This window comes from Gopherus flavomarginatus, chromosome 17 (genome assembly GCF_025201925.1).
Source record: "Gopherus flavomarginatus isolate rGopFla2 chromosome 17, rGopFla2.mat.asm, whole genome shotgun sequence".
Classification (NCBI taxonomy): Eukaryota; Metazoa; Chordata; order Testudines; family Testudinidae; genus Gopherus; species Gopherus flavomarginatus.
The window spans coordinates 16,382,401-16,404,064 of NC_066633.1; the positions used below are offsets into that span (position 1 = coordinate 16,382,401).

General features: G+C 47.6%; 1 protein-coding gene across 4 annotated transcripts in view; it reads left to right on the forward strand.

Annotated features, from left to right (window-relative positions):
* The window catches only part of ASTN2 (astrotactin 2), a 595,125-nt gene that overhangs the window by 431,939 nt on the left and 141,522 nt on the right, over window positions 1-21,664 (forward strand). For all 4 annotated transcript variants that reach the window (XM_050926897.1, XM_050926900.1, XM_050926898.1 and 1 more), the window contains 2 exons: window positions 2,917-3,050; window positions 4,488-4,636. In XM_050926897.1, the coding sequence (XP_050782854.1) occupies window positions 2,917-3,050; window positions 4,488-4,636 (283 nt within the window). The remainder of the gene's footprint in view (window positions 1-2,916; window positions 3,051-4,487; window positions 4,637-21,664) is intronic.

Here is a 21,664-nt window from a genome sequence, read left to right on the forward strand (position 1 = left end):
GTCTAAAACCAGACACTTGGCAACCCTAGCGGTGCGGGGATGGCAGGAGGGCAGTGTGCCGTGTGGAGGTGGTAGGGGGCAGGGGGAAGTGCTGGGGTATTAGGGGGCAGTGCAGGGTGGCAGGAGGGCAGTGTAGCCACCCAATGACAGTATGAGAGGAGATACATTGCTTGGCAGATGTTGCTTTGGGCCCAGGTGACTTTCCTGGGCAGCCTGACATAGCTGTCTGCAGGCTTCCACCTTATGGGCGCTGGCAGATGTTGAGCTCGGAGAGCGCTGGAAGCTATTTCCTGTTGAGTGGCTCAGGTGTTTTCTCTCTTCGGCTCCACCTGGTGCTCTGCTCCCTGACGCTCTGCACATGGCCCCGCTCACTCCAGCAAGCTCACTGAGTCTCTCCCGTTGGCTGGAGATGTGACGGGAGCCCTCACCCATGTGGGCCAAAGGGAGCTGTAAACAGCAGGACACATAACATGGAGCAGGAGGAGCAGTTAAAAGGCCAAGGATGACCTACCATCTTTCCTTCCCCCTTCATGGCCTGGCTGGAGAGTACTCTCAGCTCCATGCCCTTTGAATCCTCCTGGCAATCCCACCTGCTCTCTCTCTCTCAGCTCCCTCATGCTTTTCTAAAACCCATATGTCAGTTTCTCCTCTTTTTTCGAAACCATTAGGAAATCCCATCCGAGCTGTGGCCCCATTTAGAAAGAATCATGCCTGGCAGCCACCTATGACATTGTACCTAAGCCAGCAGTATGGTTCCCACACATCCCCGTTATAGAGTGGGTCTGATGTATTTTTTGCCTATATATTTTTCCTTTCCATGAATTCCTTGTCACATTAGTTATAGCAGACCCTCTGGGTAATGCAGAGTTTGAGAGATTATTGTATGGTTGCAACATGGGACAATTCATTCTCATGCATCTGATCTGTCTGTTCTAGACATTCTCTAATTGCCTAAAAATACCCTTTCCGCTTTTAGGCTTTCACTTAGGATCTAAAGAATAACGATATATTTTCTTTCTCTTTTGCTCTTTCTCGTCCCCCCCCTTTTTTTTTGAATGGGAACATTTAATAAATGTCTGGAAGCAGAAATATTGCAGACTCGGGTGACTCAAGGCACCTCGTTATAAAGGTGGTTGCGTGTTTGGGGAAATTGACTAAATCCCAAACAATAGAGTGTGACGTATGGCTCTATTTTTACCCTTTCTTTTTATAAATGGTTCGAGGAAGGCGTTTTTACTACAGTGTTGTGTTAAATACCAAATCTGCTGAAGCCATCCCTGTCCTCCCCAAGGGCGATATCAATCTTTAAGGTGTAACCCTTAAAATTAGTCGTATCGTGTGGGCCAGGCAGCTGCGGTCTGGCAGTCTCGGAGATTTGAAGGGGGTGAAATAGTGCTGCTTTAAGTACTTGGGTTTTGTCAAATAAGAGCTGGGAAAGCCAGCAGGGCTGTTAGGTATATAGAGGACCCTCCTCAGTAGTTTGGGGTCCAAAATGTAGGGCTTCTAACACCTTGGGAAAGGAGTTGCAAAAGCTAATAGAAGTAGATTTAAAAAAACATAATTACAGTTAAGTCAGGGTTTCATTATTATAGTATCTCTTAGAGACCTCAACTGAGGTTGGAGCGCCAGGGCACTAGGTGCTGTACATTTGCATAGTGGGAGACAGCCCGTGCCCCAAAGAGCTAACGGTCTAAGTAGACAAGACCAAGAAGAGATGGGAGGGGCAACAGAGGTGAAGCAACGGAAGGTCACACAGCAGGTGGGAGGGACTCCTGGCTTTCCAACCCAGGTTTCATGAGACCCAGTCACAGGTCTGAACCATTAGACCAGGGCGCTGGTTTTGTTTTATGTATTCCCCTGCGGTATTAGCAACTCAGCTCCAACCTCATGGGGCTAGTGTATGAGAACAAACAGTGAAACTGACCCACTTTGTGTCTCTTTCCTAAACTGAGTGAACAGCAAAAAGTGAACAATCATCAGGAATAGATCCAAAGGACGTTAGATTTTTTTAAAATGATTTTATCTTTACTGATCTACGGCTGATCCTGCAATCTGATCCATGGGGCTCATCATTGCTCCTAGGGCTCATATTGTAGTATGAGTCCTCTGAGGCAGTAGGAACTGCAGGGAGGCTTCTTGTCATGCTAATGACAGTGCAAAGTTGTTAATAGTTTCCATCAGATGCACTCCCAAAAGTGCTTTTACAAACTCTTCTGTTTGTACATACTAGGGTACCTAGTCCTGCAATCCTTACTCTTGTGAGTAATTCTTACTCAAGCAAGTAGCATCACTCACTTCAGTTGGGCTGCTCATATGAGTCAGGAGTGTGTGAGTACAGCATGCATGATCACCCCTGGGTGCTTTTTAGTCACTCAACTCACCTTTGAAATGCAGTCAGTTCTGGGGTGGAGCATAAGGGAAATTAAAAGTTGGAAGTAAAGAACAGTAGTACATCCTGCTGAAATGTCAGGTAGAGTTAAGGGAGCGCAGATTTGTTGGAATTGGGTTTATCCCTGTCCTTCTGCAATAAAGTCCCAGGGGACCACACGGGCCCTCTTACATCTCAAAAGACTCCATTTGTGGTTGGCGCTGTACAGACACATAAAGAGAGACCGGCCCTGCTGGAAGAAGTGGACAGTCTAAACAATCAAGACAAAATCATTATCCCCCTTGTACAGATGGGGGAACTGAAGCACAGAGAGATGAAATGACTTTTCCAAGGACACACAGGAAGTCAGTGGCAGAGCTGGGAATTAAACCCAGGTCTCTGGAGTCCCATCACATCCACGAGCCCCTCCTTCATCCTTTCCAGATCTAGTGACATTGACATTGGTCATAGGGACAGGGTAAAGACTAGCTGATTTCCCTGAGCTTTAAGCGTTTACATGTTTGTTTCTTTTTAATACAACTTTCCAGGCCTTCAGGGGAGCCCTGATGAGCTCATACTGGTGCTCAGGGAAAGGCGACGTTATCGAGGATTGGTGCAGATGTGACCTCAATGCCTTCGACGAGAATGGACTCCCAAACTGCAGTCCTCTCCCGCAGCCTGTGTACGTATATGTTGGTCAATGGCTTCTAAGTTGTGGGGTGGTCAGCACATACTCAGTCCCCTTCTGGTTGGCTGTGTGGGGTGACAGCTTTGCCCCCAGGTGCCTCCTGGCTCCTGCATTCAAACTCAGGTCCCCAGTCCAGTGCATTTTGCTGTGTGATTGAGGCCTTTCAGATATCCTCAGGCTGGCTGTGGCCCTGGGAGTTTTCTTTGTTGTTTTTCATCACCTTATTAGTGCAGCTTGTAGAATGGGATTTAAAACGGCAAAAGAAATGGAATTACAGTTCAATTCATTGTGGCTTGTCAGAGTGAGAACAAATCAGGAGCAAACTGATGGGGAATTAGCTGAGACAGCAGGAAGAGAGACTGGCTCCAGCTTTCCACTAGGAAGAGAACATCGTTTTAGTAAGCCAATATCCTCAGACGGCATTGATTTCCTATCCTGAGCTCAGCAAACACACTTGTACTCTCAGAGCCCAGTTGTTGATAGCCCTGCACCTTGTGTTGTCACTGACTACATTACTAAGGGGGTGCAAAGTCGGCGTGATTCTGATCGGATATTCCACGCTGTCCTTTGCACTGGTGTCAGTGATGATGATGGTGTAATACTTAGTCCTGCCATGAGTGCAGGGGACTGAACTAGATGACTTCTCAAGGTCCCTTCCAGTCCTATGATTCTATGATACAAGGCACACAGCATGAAGAATTAGACCCCCTCTCTCACCTCACACATTCACTCCCGTTCTCTCTCACACACACACGCTCTCTAACTCACACTTTTTACCTATTCATCCCTCTCGTTCTTTTGCTCACACACATGCTCAGACTCACTCACAAACACACACCTGTACACACTCTTGGGCGTGCACACTCTTGCAGTCCTTCACTCCCATTCAGGCACAACCTGGGCTAGATTCTCTCTTCACTTATACCCCATCCATTGACCTCAGTGTGGTTACATGGAGATACACGGAGGGGAAGTTTGACCTTCTCGCTCTCCTGTTTCACTCTCCCATGCTGCTGGACATCCGTTCTCCATAGGGTCACTGAGCTGATCAGAGATGGCAGGGATGTAGTTATGAGGGTATTAACTGAGACGAGGGAGAGCCCTTCAGGTGGGATGAGTTGGGCCACCCTCAAATCGTGCATAGCCCAGAGATGCTGATTCAGAAGAAGTCACAAGGCCAAGGCTCTTCAGGGAACAGGTGGAGGAGGGAACAGCATACAGCAGGATCTGACTCCACCTGGCTGAAAGTTTCCTTTTTTGTTTTTTCTCCCTCCCCTTTCTACTGTCCCCTTGTTTCTTGTGTGCATGTGAGTGTGTCTGAATGTGTGAGGGAGCCCATAGGCATATGTACAGAAGCTGCTTTAACAGGCTGGCTTTCCTCAGAGTGCAAGCTGATCTCCAGGAGTTCTGCCTTGTTTGTGCCCTGCCCAGGTTGTGCTTATCCCCCAGCGTAGAGCCCTCCAGCACCGTGGTCTCTCTGGAGTGGCTGGATGTCCAGCCTGCGATTGGGACAAAGGTCTCCGATTATATCCTTCAGCACAAGAAGGTTGATGAGTACACGGACACTGACCTCTACACAGGTAGGTGAGGACAAGGGGCAGCAGCTCCTGCAGTTCCAGAGCAATGTTAACTGATTCTGTGCCCGAGATCCCTGACTGCAGGTGGGTCTGAGCTCCATCCTCGGGATTTTGTTGGCTTTGTACAGGAGGGTACGACGCGCAGACGCCGTCTGGAATGTAGTGTCAAACCTCCTGCAGTGGGAGTGGCTTCTGAAGGTCTCTGTAGATTCTGTTACTTGGAAAAATTAGAGAAAAGTGTTGGGTAACTACAAAGGAATTATTTGCATTTTGAAAGTACCCACCATTGTAGCAACTGGGCAATGTAGAAAATGGAGAGACATCAGTTAGAGCTGTGCAAAGCTTCTCTAACAGCACCTGAAACTCACCTGGGTTTGGAGTTTAGCTCTAAACACAGAACTTGGACCCAGTCCCCTGAGGCTCATGAATGTTTTGGCTGAGACTCAGAGCATGATTCAGGGGCCTGCAGGTCAAGGTGGAAGGATGTGAAACTTGTTGATGGGTCTGGATGAGTAATTAAAAGTGATGTGTTCTAAAACATATCACCAAAGGTGTTGAAAGCTGCTGCTCTAGCTCTGCTCCGGGAGAAAACCAGGCACAACTCAGTTCCTTATATTGCAGTTAATGGAGGATTTGGGGTTCATTTAATCGTGAAAGCTAAAAGTCACGGTGCATGTGAGTTTTTCTCTCTCGACATTACATGTTCTTTCTTTGGAACATTGTGTTGCAAATCTCGCGAGCCAGGGGGTTTACATGCGGGCGGGGTTGTTTACAGTTGTTTTTCCTGGTGCTATTTGCCTACCCATCCCATGCTCGTTGCTGTGCTGTCTGAGCGCCTCCCAGAGGCTACGCACATTAGCTCTAGCAGGGGCTAGGCCCATCAGTGTATGTATTGCTAGACCACGCTCTGCAGAAGTGCGACGAACGGGCCTAACTGGTGGGCACCACTCTGAAGTGCTATCAGACAGGTTGAGCCTCTTCATGAGGCCTGCATAGATGCTCTCACAGCATGTGTGCTGGTGAGCGTAGACTGCTAGAGGCCAGCTGGTTCTGAGACAGTTCCCTCACTACTGCCTTCTCTTTGGCAGAGGCTCAGTGCTCTCTGGATACTCTTGTGACCATGTAACACCTCGCTCCAGTCACAGTCGCTTTGACACACCTTTGTATCCAAATGGGTAGGACAGAGGTGTGCGTGTGCCAAGCCGCAGACTCGTGACTAGCAGAGGCTCCTCTTCAGAATGCCTTTCCTTTCCTGTTGTTGCAGACTCAGCAGGAGCCAGCCAAGTGGCTTTTCAGTGTAGGGCAGGATGCTGGCACGCAAACCAGTGCCTCTGAAGGGCAGTGGGCAGAAAACTCATGATCATGACTGATGGAGGATGAGTCACGGGCAGGGCTGGCTCCAGGCACCAGCTCAGCAAGCAGGTCGGGCTCTTCGGCGGCAGTTGGGCAGCGGGTCCCTCGGTCCCTCTCGGAGGGAAGGACCTGCTGACAAACTGCCGCCGAAGAAGAAAGCGGCGCAATGGAGCTGCCACCGATCACGATTGCGATTGCGGCTTTTTTTTTTCTTTCACCGCTTGGGGCGGCAAAAACCCTGGAGCTGGCCCTGGTCACAGGAACCTGGGATTCTGAATGTGTGATGATTCTGTCAGAGATGCTATCTCACTGTGATCATTCAGAACCAATTCCTTCTCGGCTCAACAGGGGCAAGCCAGATTCATTTCCAGGGAAACGCAGGCGAGAACAGAATTTGGCTACTAGTGGTGGGTGGATTTCTGTGGGTTTATTTATTCTGTAACTTTCTGAGCACCTATGGGCCAAATTCTCTTCTGGTGTAAACTGGCGCAACCAAGGAAACTGCACCATATTATACCAGCAGGGAATTTTGGTTCCATCTGTTCTTCCTGTTCGATTTCTCTCCCAGGTATTTATATGGCCCCCATTACTAAGCCTCTGTGCTACAGAGGCTAGGGTTTCATTGTCAAAGGAAAGATCAGCGCATCCTTCCGAGGCCACCGATCACTTGAAGGGGCCTCCACTGCAGGCAGTCAGAATTGGTACCCCTCATTTGTTTACACCTCAGTCCCTGTCTCAAAGTAAGTTTCCCTCCCTCCCTGTCACTGACTTCCATTTCCAAAGCTACCCAGTGCCACTGCAGTGCTGGTGCTATGGTTCCAGTTTCCAAGCATGGCAGGTTTGTTCTTTGCCTTGGAGGGGCACCCACCAGTAATGGAAAAGGAAAGCAACCTGCTAAAGGAAGCGCTGCCTTTTGGATGGGGATTCTAGATTGCTCACACATTTGTCAGGTGAGGCCAGACGAGGGAAACACGGGGTTTCTTCTTTGATGTGGCTGGATCTCTGTGTGACAGCTGCAGCAGGAAATACAGATGATGATTATTCTTTTCTTTTTGCCATTTGTTTGACATGCGACAAAAATCACTCCCGAGAGCCGCATGCCCCTCGCTCTGCTCCTGGGCATTGTGCTAATTCTGAACACAAAAAACCAAAGAAACGAACAGACATTTAAAAAACCAAACCAAACCCCAAAGTTCTCTCTTCTCTCAAAACAGCAAAGAGTCCTGTGGCACCTTATAGACTAACAGATGTTTTGGAGCATGAGCTTTCGTGGGTCAATACCCACTTCGTCAGATGCATGTAGTGGAGATTTCCAGGGGCAAGTATATATATGCAAGCAAGAAGCAGGCTAGAGATAACGAGGTTAGTTCAGTCAGGGAGGATGAGGCCCTGTTCTAGCAGTTGAGGTGTGAAAACCAAGGGAGGAGAAACTGGTTTTGTAGTTGGCAAGCCATTCACAGTCTGTGTTTAATCCTTAGCTGATGGTGTCAAATTTGCAGATGAACTGAAGCTCAGCAGTTTCTCTTTGAAGTCTGGTCCTGAAGTTTATTTGCTGCAGGATGGCTACCTTTAAATCTGCTATTGTGTGGCTGGGAAGGTTGAAGTGTTCTCCTATAGGTTTTTGTATATTGCCATTCCTAGTATCTGATTTGTGTCCATTTATCCTTTTACGCAGGGATTGTCCAGTTTGGCCGATGTACATAGCAGAAGGGCATTGCTGGCATACGATGGCGTATATTACATTGGTGGACGTGCAGGTGAATGAACCGGTGATGGTGTGGCTGATCTGGTTAGGTCCTGTGATGGTGTCGCTGGTGTAGATATGTGGGCAGAGTTGGCATCGAGGTTTGTTGCATGGATTGGTTCCTGAGCTAGAGTTACTATGGTGCAGTGTGCAGGTACTGGTGAGAATGTGCTTCAGGTTGGCAGGTTGTCTGTGGGCGAGGACTGGCCTGCCACCCAAGGCCTGTGAAAGTGTGGGATCATTGTCCAGGATGGGTTGTAGATCACTGATGATGCTTTGGAGGGGTTTTAGCTGGGGACTGCATATGATGGCCGGTGGAGTTCTCTTCTCTCAGTTGTTTGTATCCAAATGTTCCCTCCTTCTTCCTCAACCTCTGTCCATGCCTGTGGAGATACTAATTTTAGATGCCTTGATTTTTGAATGTCCAACTGAAGACACAAAGGGGCCTGATTTTTCCAAGGTGCTGAGCATCCGCAGCTCCTGTTGTCTTCATTTGGACGTGTGGGTGCTCAGCTACTCGGAGAATGAGCCCCTGGGTGCCTCCAGTTGAGTATCTCTCGCTTTCTCTTGCTTTCTCATACTGCTGCCCATCACCAGTCTGAGTGACTTTTGCATAAAGTCAAGAGCAAAAACCTAAAACCAGGAGCCCCCTGGAAAATCTATGCCTCTGTTTTTGGGCAAGTTGAGGTTTTCCACACTTCTTCTGTCAGTAGGGCTGCTGACCATGCCCCCTTCCCCCAGAGAGAGCAGGATTATTTTAGCAGCACAGCCATGCCATCTGAAAACAGCTATGCTTTTGATGCTGCTGGAGTTTATTCCTGAGATCTCCAGGCTATAAGAGTGGGAAGATAATCTGTATTTTTTAAAGAAAAATTAGAGTTATAACCTCCTAATATTGTGATTCCTGGCAATGTCCTCTGCTAGCACTGTGCCAACCCACCCTCTGGCTGCATGGCAGGATTTGCTCCTGTATGGCATCTGGCCCTCTGCCTGTCCCCCAAAGGCTCCAGCGTCTAATCTCGACAAAACCCTTGGCCTCCTATTCTGCTGGCAAGTGGAAGAAGCCCTTTCCCTGAGCCAAAAATAATTTTATCCTCTTCTTCATCCAGGAGCAGGGTCAGGAGCCAGCCCCGCTCTCTCCTTGTCTCAGTGTGCAGGACAGAGGTGTTGGGGGGCGGGAGTGAGAGAAATGAAGGCCTCTCACGGAATACCTGCCTACCCAACTCCCTGGCTACATACATTTTTAAAGGCTTATTACTGGTGCTTAGAAAAACACAGCCCTCAAAACCTCTGATGTTACCAGGACTGTTCCCAAGGTGAATTTGTGTGCGAAGCAAACCATACTTTCAACACCATGCAGCGGGGAGAGAGCGACTCTTCGCTCAGCAGCCAGAAAAGAAGATGGAGCAATCGCATCCTGAACTGTTCATTAAAGTTTGTGGAAATTACTCACAACTCCATATGCGTGACAGCTTGGTAGATGAGTGATGCTCTTTGTTCGAACATGAGCTGCTCGAAAGGAGGGAGCGCGCGTGTGAGCGCGCGCACTGGCAGGGCTGCTAGCAGATTATGTCATAGACAAAGCAGGCTCTGCACTTAAGAAAAAAGAGAGAGAAAATGTGTTTTACAGAGTGAGGTACAAACCAAAATGTCTGTGAACATCTGGAACTAATATTAGGTTTGGAAAATGTTTTCTGTGCCTTCAAAACTCCTCTGGAGGAAGGAGTGTAAAGTTAAGAACCTCCGAAGGGGGAAGAAGAATGGAGCAGCAAGAACCCCAATGCTACGTGCTTTTCATTTCTTTATTCTGGTTCCACTTCAGTCCGAATCCCCATCTGTTTCAGACTAGGACTCCAGATTATTATTGTTCATTGTTGTTACAATAGTTCATAGAGGCCCAACTGAGATGGGGGGTTCATTGTGCCAGGTGCTGTGCATAATGAAGGATAGTCCCTGCCCCAAATGCCTTGCAGTCTAACTAGGCAAGGCAGACAAAGGATGAGTGGAAAGAAAGGACGGTTATCTCCCTTTTAGAGATGGAGAACTGAGGTTCTGAGAGATTACAGCTGGGATTGCCGTGCCCAGCTCTCACGGAAAGTCAATGGAACATAGGGATGCAGGAATGGAGGACTGGAGCCTCTTGAGTCCTCAAATCTAGTCCCCTGTAATTGCAGGCAATCCTGTCATGAAATCCTGTTCAGAAATGAATCAAGCTCCATTTTAAAGTAGATGGGCTCTTTGCCCCACTCCTACTCCTGATGGAAGGCTGTTCCAGAGCCTCACTTCTCTGATGGTTAGATCCCCCCATTCTGATCTCCAGCCTCAATGTATTCAAGGGAAGGTGTACCCCCATCAGTTCCTGTGCTGTTAGATGTATTCTCCCTGAGCTGCTTTTGAAGATCCCATGCATAGTAACGTACCCCAGGTCCCACAGCAGCCTGTGGCAGAACCAGGCACTTCAGAGTTTCAGTCCAGGACAAGACCATCCTTCTTCCCAGTCCCTGTATATGGTGTACATCGTGATAGTGCCATGAGGTCTTGGTCAGGATCAGCACCCTATTTATACTAGACATTGGGCAAGCACATGGGAACAGTATTCCCCCCACCAAGTTTACAGTCTAAGAAGGGGTGAATGGTGCAATTGCCCCCGTACACAGGGGCCAGTGCAGGCCCACCTAAGCCCTCAATCTAGGGCAGACGTGGGTGCTTAGGCCTTTTGCAGGTCTTCTCCATAGGGCTGAATTTCACCATGAAGAAGGTTCTTCTCACTCCTCGAATCACAGTTCAGAGATGTAGGGACAGGAGACCAGTGGGATGGCTTGGCTTTGCGAATGGCCCTAGTGCTGGTGGACAGAGTCAGGCTGGCAGCCCTGGAGAGTGATATGAGCCCTCTGATTCTCTGCACAACAGGTGCGGCATGGGCAGCGATGAGGTATCCCTGCCACTTGTCCCAAACAGGGCAACTCCTGCGATCGATGAGGGACATTCAGTCTCCAGGCCAAGTCAGTGCTAACCAAGGGCCTCCTTTCCCATCTCGTGTAGGCCACAAGCAGCCAGAAGATGGTAACAGTCTTCAGTCCCACATCTCTCGTATCTCTCTCCAGGATACAAGGAGTACCTGACTGTCACTGTGGCCATGAGCCAGATTGTTCAATCCAGCAAGCTCAGTGAAAGGCTCCAGAGCCCACTGACAATCCTAAGCCATCCAGGGTACGTCCACCCATCAAAAAAACAAACAAACCCACAGCAGCTAGTCTCGGAGCCCAGGTCAAGTGACTTGAGTTCATGGTGTGGGGGCTAAGAATAGAGCAGATGTTCAGGGCCCCCCAGCCTGTGAAAGGGGAGGATCTTGCAGCCTGGACCCCAGCCCGAGCCCGAACATCTACTCTGCTATTTTTAGACTTGCAGCATGAGCCCCATGAACCTGAGTCAGTTGACCTGGACTCTGAGGTTCGCTGCCATTGCCCGTTTTTGCAGTTGTAGATCTACCTCCCGACTCCTTTTCTCAGGCGCTTGTTTTTAATCTGAGTGAATGGACTCGCTAGATCCTGTGTCCATCTTCCAGATCAGGCTTTGGCACTGTGGCAGCCTAGGAAGTGAGATGCCTGGCTTTGAATGCCCACGTGATATCCCATCCCCATCCGAAGAACCACAAATAAGGCCCCTCTTGTGCGGGGGAACCCTGACATCTCCCGCACAGTTAGAGCAGTTTCCTACCTTCATATTGTTATTTGTATCACAGTCGCACCTAGGAATTCCGGTTGTGGACCAGGGCCCATTGTGCCAGGTGCTGTACAAAACACAGAACAAAAAGATAGTGAGAGTTGGAAACTTTTGGATTCTTTTTAAATTGGTGTCCCACTACAGGACTTTGTACGTGCTTGATAGTTCATGCACCTCCCCTCGAAATCAGCCCCTCCTGCTCCCTGAAACTGCTGCCTATGTCAGCCTGTCTGTGACGGTGGGCTTCTGTTTCCGTAGCTGCTGTCCCCAGCATCAAACTGTTAGTCCTCGTAACTTGTCTCCTTTGCAAACAGGCTGTTCAGTGCTGAGGATTTCAGAGTTCTGTGACAGTCAGCATCAGTGCGTTACACACTTCCGTGCCAAGTAACTCCAGCCCCTGGAAGAAGGAGAGTTCAGCATTGTGATCCCCTCAGAGGAGGAGAAAGGAACAAACCTTTGGCTGCATGCTCCCTGCATGACACATGGGTCAGGGAGAAGAAAAACCTCCTTGTTAACCAGCCCCTGTTCAGGAATAAAGGATGATTGCATGTAATGCCACTAATCTCATCTCCCGTTTACCTCATCGGGGGAGGACATTTGGGTGGATTTTTAGGGCTTCACATAAGAATAGCCACACTAGTTAAGAGTTTAAAAGTAAAATAACGAAATGCACTTGTGAGGCTGACAGGCCAGGAGCCAGCTCGTGCTAGGATCCCGAGGTCTCCACTCGACACTGACAAAAGCGTAGATGGAACCAATCTGGCTCACCTGTGTGTTACTATTGTTAAAGCAGGCATGATGAGAATGTGCTTAATGTTTAGACTGCATGGAATGCTTGTGATTTCCCACATGCGTTCATCTCACTCCTAACCTCTGTATCCCATATTTGAAGGTAATATTTGAGCATTTTTGCATTGTAAGCCTCTGTAACCGTGTACAACACCAGACAGAAGAGAAGCATTATCTAGTGTGAAATGCTGGTCTCCGACACAAGGTGTGATGTCCAGCCCGACAAGGAAGGCCCGTCAACATCAGGCGGTCTAGAGTGGAACATTAAAAGGGACCAAAGATTTTGTTTACCCCTCACGCCCCTTGAAGATGAGACTTGCAAGGGACTTCCTGCCATCGGCTGAGTTTGTAACTCGAAGCAGAAGGGGAGAAAGGAATAAAAACCCTAACCAATACAAGACTATCCTTCCTCCTAATCCCTGTATACTGTATGAACTCTGTTGGACTATTGTGTCCAGTTCTGAGTGCCACATTTCAGGAAAATCCAGAGAAGAGCAACAAAATTGATTTAAGGTCTAGAAAACATGACCCATGAGGGAAGATTGAAAAAACTGGGTTTGCTTAGTCTGGAGAAGAGAAGACTGAGAGGGGACATGATAACAGTTTTCAAGTACATAAAAGGTTGTTATAAGGAGGAGTGAGGAAAATTGTTCTCTTTAACCTCTGAGGATAGGACAAGGAGCAATGGATTTAAATTGCAGCCAGGGAGGTTTAGGTTGGATGTAAGGAAAAACTTCCTGTCAGGGTGGTTAAGCACTGGAATAAATTGCCTAGAGAGGTTGTGGAATCTCCATCATTGGGGATTTTTGAGAACAGAGTAGAAAAGCACCTGTCAGGGATGGTCTAGATAATACTTAGTCCTGCCACGAGTGCAGGGGACTGGACTAGATGACCTCTTGAGGTCCCTTCCAGTCCTATGATTCTATGTGCATTGTGGTGGTCACTGGACACCTCAGTCTGAATCAAGGCCCTGTTTATACTAGACAGTGGCCAAGCACATGGGAACAATATTTTCTCTCCCCCCCCCAAGTTTACAATCTAAGAAGGGGTGAATGGTGCAGTTGCACTCCCGCACAGGGGTCAGTGCAGGTCCATGTATCAGTTAAGTCCCACCTAAGCCCTCAATCTAGGGCGGACGTGGGTGCTTAGGCCTTTTGCAGCCCCTCTACACAGCGGTCAATTTCGCCATGAAGAAGGTTCTCCTCACTCCCTCAACCACAGTTCAGAGATGTAGGGACAGGACACCAGTGGGATGGCTTGGATTTATAAATGACCCTAGTACTGGTGGATGGGAGGAGAAACTGTATTTTCATGCCACTTGGACACGGGGGGGCAAAGATTACTAGGCATAAGCAAAAGATCCCTAGAGTTTAGCCTGGGTTAGCTCTAAAGGATGTCTAGAGCTTGCTTGTCATAGAAGCTTCTATTCCTTTTTGAAACATAAGACTATAACTTGTGTGTGTGTGTATGTTTATCCACTTTAACCTTGTAGATAACTCTTGTTTCTTTTTCTTAGTTAAAAAAAATTGTAATTAATTTATTGTTGGATTGGCCACAAGCGTTGTTTTTAGTATAGAATCTCTGATGCAATTGACGTGAAGAAGTGACTGGTCCTTTGTGACCGGAAGTAATCTGAATATTGCCGTGAGGCTTGGTGTAAGGGACCATCCATCCCAAAGGTCGGCTCACTTGGCTGGCAAGACAGATCGGTGTACACAAGCGGACTGTCTGTAACTCTGTATTAAGGCTGTTATGGCACTTGAGGAGTTTACACTTGATACTTGGTTGGTGAAATCTAAATGCAGAACTCACAGCCAATTTGGGGTTTGTGCCCTGGTTCTGAGTAGTCTGCTCACGCCCTTGGGCACTGCAGGGCAGCCTGACACTGTTTATAACACTCACACTGCAGGCCAGATAATGGTGGTTGCCATTACTATGTTCTGGCAGGTGTGGGGTTGTGTTGCTGTGCGTTGGCGGGCGTGGGGGTGGTTGTGTTGCTGTGCTTTGGCAGATGTGAGTGTTGTGTTACTGTCCTGGCAGGCATGGTGTTGTGTTGCTGTGCGTTGGCAGGATGGGGGTTGTTGTTGCGTTACTGGGTGCTGGTGGGCCTTCTTTCACATCCTACCTTCCTGGGCAGCTTGGTTTTGGCCATCACCTCTGAGCACCCTCACATCCCTGGCCTGCCAGTGACCACAAATATACCAGCAACATTTGGTGCATCCTCACAGCAGTGCCCAGCATTTGCCATCTGGGGCTGCCACCATGTGAATATCCATCAAATAGTGTCCTGCCAAGGATAATGAACATTCCCCCAGCAGGAGCTTCCTCACAGCAATGTCCCCTACGCTTGCCAGATAGTATCCAGCTGTCTGAGCTTCCTCAGTGTCGTGCCAATGACAAACAGGAAACCAGTTCTGGGAGCTTTCCTTGCTGGGAGAAGCTCCCAGCTAACAAAGAGCAGAGACCTCCTGCTAGTAACAGCTTCTCCCTTTCAGCATTTGTCAGGCCTCCCTTGGCCTCCTCACAGCAGTTTTCTGCTATGGCTACATGTATGTCTACACTGCAATAAAACACCCTTGCGTGGCCCATCTCAGCTGACCTGGGTCCGTGGGACTCGGGCTGCAGGGCTCTAAAACTGCAGTGAGTTTGAGAACAGCTGACATGAGCTAGCTGTGGGTGTTTTAACACAGTGTAGACATATCCTCCATGTCCTGGACCACAAGCCCCGCAGATCATAAGCAGGAAGCTCCTACTTCTGGATCGTCACCTCTGGGCAATCTAATGCTAGGGACAGTCCACTTTCTGGAAGCTGGGTGGAGATCCCCCCGACTGGAACAGTCTGAATCCACTGTCTCTCCAGCTCCAGACTCTGTGATTGGGTTAAGTTTGACCTATGACGCACACACCCTCCAATGCCTCAGTCCAGCTCAGAAATTTGGGTACTGTGATCTAATCTACTGGTTACAAATCACCCAGGTTCCCGTAAGTCAGATAAAGCTTGTCCTTGAGACGCTCGGTAAATAGAGGCTGAGGGCGCTTACACTGTCTTATTTCTCTCTCGCTGCTCCCCCCCCCCCCTTTAAATTATAGATGATCTCATCCCCGGAGGCAGGAGAGGGGGTTTTTCAGTGTCAGTATAAGGAACAGGAGCGGCAGCAGGAGCAGATTGAATTGTGGGCAGTGTGCCAAAGCTGAATGGCACAAACCTTCTCTCAGGCTCATGTGGATCCAGAGGATACTCTGTCAAGAGAAGGCAGAATAAATGGGGCCTCTCCAGAAAAGAGCTTCCCGTTTGCACAATGATCATCCCCCAGTGAAGCTTAATAGCCCTCCTGCAGTCGTCACGGGTGGAGTCCCCGGACATCAGCGAAGGGGTGATGAGAGGGGTCTGATGCACATGCACTCATCTGAGACGAGTAATGATGCCTTGCGCTTCTATAGCTTCATAGGAGGAGAGGTTAAAAAGATGAGGACAGTTCAGCTTAGAAAAGAGACAGCCAGTGGGGGATATGAAAGAGGTCTCTAGAATCATGAATTTTGTGGAAAACGTGACTAGAGAAGTGTTATTTATCCCTTTGCATAACACAAGAACTAGGGGTCACTTGGTGAAATTAAGAGGCAGCAGGTTTAAAACAGTCATAAGGATGTACTTCTTCATACAATGCACAGTCAACTCGTAGAACTCATTGCCAGAGGACATTGTGAAGGCCAAAAGTATAACGAGGTTCAAAAAAGAATTCAATGAGTTCATGGAAGATAGCTCCATCAATGACTGTTAGCCAAAATGGGCAGGGACACAGTCCCATCCTCTGGTTGTCCCCAAACCTCCAACTCCCAGAAGCTGGGCCTGGTGACAGAGATGAATCACTCAAAATTGCCCTGTTCTGTTCATTCCCTCTGAAACACCTGGCATGAGCCACTGTTAGAGACAGGATACTGGGCTAGATGGACCATTGGTCTGACCCCGTGTGGCCGTTCTTATGCTTTTATGTGCCATAGGAAGATCTCAAAGCACTTTACAGACATTCATAAATCAATCCTCAGCACCTGGGACGTAATTATCCTTATTTTACAGATGAGGACTTGTCAATTGATTTCTTCTCCCCCCCAACCCCCACCCCCACAGTCATGAAGAGAAGACATGCATGTGGGCTCATCCCATCAGCTTGAACTCTGGGGGAAGGGAATAAAAATAAAAATCCCTGACAAAAAGAAACTATCTCTATGCTGCTTGGGCTTTAGGAAGGCCAGGTTTTCTAAGCATAAGCAAGGGATCTCCAGCTGCTTAGCATGGATTAGTCCTACAGGACGTATAGCACTTGTATATTACAGCAGCCTCTATAACCTTTTGGAACCTAAGGCTGTAATTCATTTGTATGTGTATATTTATCTGCTTTAATCTTGCTCTCTTAAAGTCCAAGAAATTAACACACAGTTTTGTCCTCGGATGTTCCACAATGGTTTGCCTGGTGTCTATAGGCTGCCTTTTGTTGGGCAGAGAATAACACCTCCTGTGGTAAACTAGCATTTCACACTTAGGAATGCTTCTCCCGGACCGTGGGGGTTTACAGTTTCAGAGCAATCACTTTTACATTTACAGAGCAAACTCTTAAATATTACTTTATGGCATGGGATAGGGATTTTATAAGTGAGATTAGTACAGGCAAGCAACTCACAAGCATTTCATAAAGTCTAAACACCAAACACATTTTCATAACTCTAATACCTATTTTAACAATTCTAATACACAAGTGAGCCGACCAGTTTCCCGATATATATTTGTCAGCGTTCAGGTGAGGCATAAGGACCTTGGCATGAGCGGGCACCTGGTCTGCCAGCATCACACAGGCCCTCAGCAGTAGTCATGGTTTTTTTTTTTATTATTTGGCATAAAAAGCTGGTGCCCACATAGAGGGCTCAGTTCACCCTTGATCTGCACCAACTCAAACCCTGGCCGAGGCCCTTAACTGGCCCTATAACTAGCAAAGCCCAAGCAGTGATGATGTGAGGAGGAGCTAACAGGTGGGAGGAGCATCTGGGGTCCTTCTCCTGGGGACTTGTGACACATCAGGTGCAATCCCCAGCATTCAGGAGACGTTTAAAGTATTTTGAAACAAAGCAGCTGGATTGTGGTTTAAAGCCACATCTGATGCTGGAGGGTGGTGGGCAGGAGTCCCAAGGACAGTGCAGGCTGGATCAAACTAAATTCCTCCTGGGGAGGAAGGCTGAGAAGCAGCTCCACCACCGCAAGAGAGAGTGCTGCATGCACTGCTATCGGTGCCTTGCCAGCTCTGCTGGCTCATGCCACCCTCACCCTGCCCCTCCCAGCTTCTCTGGCTCCAGTGATAGAACCAGCTGTGCACACTGTGTGTTATCTCCAGCTGCACTGAGCTGGTCCCCAGCTGCAGATAAATGGAGGAGGCTCCTTGGGCACCAGCTTTTTATGCCCCCCCCACCAAAAAAAATAACATGGGCTTTATGTAGCGATTTTGTACTAAAACCAGGCTGGCTTCAGGCTCTCAATGGAGCAATCGAGCGGATTTGTTCTAAATTTGCCTGCTGCCACTGTCCTCCTGTGACCCTTTGTTCTCCTGTTAGAGGACAGGCTTGTAGCTGCCATAGGATTCTTTTTCCTTAGCCCGGTTAGGTGAATGTGAGGTCTCTTGAGTCATTGAGCTGTAGGCTGGGATTCTCAGTGGATGGGTGCACTCCCCAGGGCACGGTTGTGCTGACACAGGATTGTTGCAAAGGGGATAATCCTTAGCACGTGCAATGAAGACTCTAAGTCCCTTTGCACTGGTGTGTGTGTGTGTGACAACCCTGGATAGCTGGAAGGAATTTCAGAGCATCAGGTGAAGTTCACACCCGGTCCTGCTGTGCACATTGGAAAGTGCCCTAGGAGATAGGCATTTGACATCATAGCTCCCTGTTATTATTTTTATTAAGGTGACACTTAGAGGTCCCAGTTAAGACTGGGGTTCTGTTGTGCTAGGCATTGCACTCAGCATAGTAAGAGACAGCCTCTGCCCTGAAGAACTTGCAACTCAAATAGACAAAACAGAGTAAAGGGTGGGGGGAAGCAGAGGGAGGGACAGGACTTGTTTAAGGTCACGCAGCAAGTCAGTGACAGAGCTCGGAATAAAACCCTCAGGCCAGGAGCAGGGGGGTCCTGATCTTAACAGTTTGCACAGGGTCAATCCGGCCTTCTTTTGTGCTGACACACCCAGCTGACATCAGCCAGGTTGTGCCCGCAGGAGTAGGAGAAGAATCATAGAATCATAAACTTTAAGGTCAGAAGGGACCATTATGATCGTCTAGTCTGACCTCCTGCTCAACGCAGGCCACAGAATTTCACCCACCCACTCCTGTATCAAACCTGTGTCTGAGCCGTTGAAGTCCTCAAATCGTGGTTTAAAGACTTCAAGGTGCAGAGAACCTTCCAGCAAGTGACCCATGCCCCACGCTGCAGAGAAAGGCGAAAAAACCCCAGGGCTTCTGCCAATCTGCCCTGGAGGAAAATTCCTTCCTGACCCCAAATATGGCAATCAGCTAAACCCTGAGTGTGTGGGCAACACTCACTAGCCAGGCACCCAGGAAAGAATTCTCTGTAGTAACTCAGATCCCACCCATCTAACATCCATCACAAACCATTGGGCATGTTTACCGCTAGTAGTCAAAGATGAATTAATTGCCAAAATTAGGTTATCCCATTATACCATCCCCTCCATAAACTTATCAAGCTTAAGTCTTGAAACCAGATATGTCTTTTGCCCCCACTACTCTCCTTGGAAGGCTGTTCCAGAACTTCACTCCTCTAATGGTTAGAAACCTTCATCTCATTTCAAGTCTAAACTTCCTGATAGCCAGTTTATATCCATTTGTTCTTCTGTCCACATTGGTACTGAGTTTAAATATTTCCTCTCCCTCCCTGGTATTTATTCCTCTGATATATTTATAAAGAGCAATCATATCTCCCCTCAGCCTTCTTTTGGTTAGGCGAAACAAGCCGAGCTCTTTGAGTCTCTTTCCATAAGACAGGTTTTCCATTCCTCGGATCACCTAGTAGCCCTTCTCTGTACCTGTTCCAGTTTGAATTCATCTTTCTTAAACATGGGAGACCAGAACTGAACGCAGTATTCCAGGTGAGGTCTCCTTGTATAACGTGTACTTTTATAACAGTTCTAACACCTCCTTATCTCTACTGGAAATACCTCGCCTGATGCATCCCAAGATCGCATTCGCTTTTTTCACAGTCATATCACATTGGCAGCTCATAGTCATCCTGTGATCAACCAATACTCTGAGGTCCTTCTCCTCCTCTGTTACTTCCAACTGATGCCTCCCCAGCTTATAAGAGTAGCTCTTGTTATTAATCTCTAAATGCATGACCTTGCGCTTTTCACTATTAAATTTCATCCTATTACTATTACTCCAGTTGACAAGGTCATCCAGATCTTCCTGTATGATATCCCGGTCCTTCTCTGTATTGGCAATACCTCCCAGCTTTGTGTCATACACAGACTTTATTAGCACATTCCCACTTTTTGTGCCAAGGTCAGTAATAAAAAGATGAAATAAGATTGGTCCCATAACTGATCCCTGAGGAACTCCACTAGTAACCTCCCTCCAGCCTGACAATTCACCTTTCAGTACCACCCGTTGTAGTCTCCCCTTTAACCAGTTCCTTATCCACCTTTCAGTTTTCATATTGATCCCCATCTTTTCCAATTTAGCTAATAATTCCCCATGTGGAACCGTATCAAATGCTTTACTGAAATCCAGATAAATTAGATTCACTGCATTTCTTTTGTTTAAAAAATCTGTTATCTTTTCAAAGAAGGAGATCAGGTCGGTTTGGCGTGATCTACCTTTTCTAAAACTATGTTGTATTTTGTCCCAATTACCATTGACCTCAATGTCCTTGACTACTTTTTCCTTCAAATTTTTTTCCAAGACCTTGCATACTACAGATGTCAAACTGACAGGCCTGTATTTGCCCGGCTCACTTTTTCTCCCTTTCTTAAAGATAGGAACTATGTTAGCAATTCTCCAATCATACAGTACAACCCCTGAGTTTACTGATTCATTAAAAATTCTTGCTAATGGGCTTGCAATTTCATGTTTCAGTTCTTTAATATTCTTGGGTGAAGATTATCTGGGCCCCCTGATTTCGTCCCATTAAGCTGTTCGAGTTTGGCTTCTACCTTGGATGTGGTAATTTCTACCTCCATCTCCTCATTCCTGTTTGCCATCCTACTATTATTCCTAAGCTCCTCATTAAAGACTGAAGTAAAGTATTTGTTTAGATATTGGGTTGTGCCTAGATTATCCTTAACCTCCACTCCATCCTCAGTATTTAGCGGTCCCACTTCTTTCTTTGTTTTCTTCTTATTTATATGGCTATAGAATCTTTTACTATTGGTTTTAATTCCCTTTGCAGCGGAAAACTCTTCATGGCTTTTGGCCTTTCTAACTTTATCCTCAGATGTTCTGACCTCAATAAGGTAGCTTTCCTTGCTGATCACTCCCATCTTCCATTCCTTGTAGGCTTTCTATTTTTTCTTAATCACGTCTCTGAGATGCTTGCTCATCCAGCTTGGTCTACAATTCCTGCCTATGATTTTTTCCCCTTTCTTGGGATGCCGGCTTCTGATAGTTTCTGCAACTTTGACTTGAAGTAATTCCAGCTTGCTCCACCTTTAGATCCCCAAGTTCTTCAGTCCAATCCAGTTCCCTAACTAATTTCCCTAATTCTTTAAAGTTAGCCCTTTTGAAATCAAACCCCCCTAGTCCCAGATCTATTTTTGTTTACCCTTCCATTTAGTTTAAATTGAATTAGCTCGTGATCACTCGAACCAAGTTTGTCCCCTGCGAGCATTTCTTCTATGAGGTCCTCACTACTCACCAAAACCAAATCTAAAATGACATCCCCTCTTGTTGGTTCAGCAACTACTTGGTGAAGGAATCCATCAGCTATCGCATCTAGGAAAATCTGAGCCCTATTATTACAACTAGCACTTGTCCTCCAGTCTATATCTGGGAAGTTAAAGTCTGCCATGATAACACAATTCCCATTAGTGTTTACTTCATTAAAAACATTAAAGAGGTCTCTATCCATATCCAAATCAGATCCTGGCGGTCTGTAGCACATCCCAAGCACTATCTCAGAGGAGGCTCTAGTAGCTTTCCTCCCCAGTGTGATTTTTGCCCAGACAGATTCTATCTTATCCAGGGCTGGCTCCAGGGTTTTTGCCGCCTCAAGCAGCAAAAACAAAAAAGAGGCACAGTCGCGATCTGCAGCACTACCACCACCACTTCAGTCTTCAGCAGCAATTCGGTGGCTGGTCCTTCGCTCCAGGAGGGAGTGAGGGACCCTCCGCCGAATTGCCGCCCCTCTCCATTGGCCGCCCCAAGCACCTGCT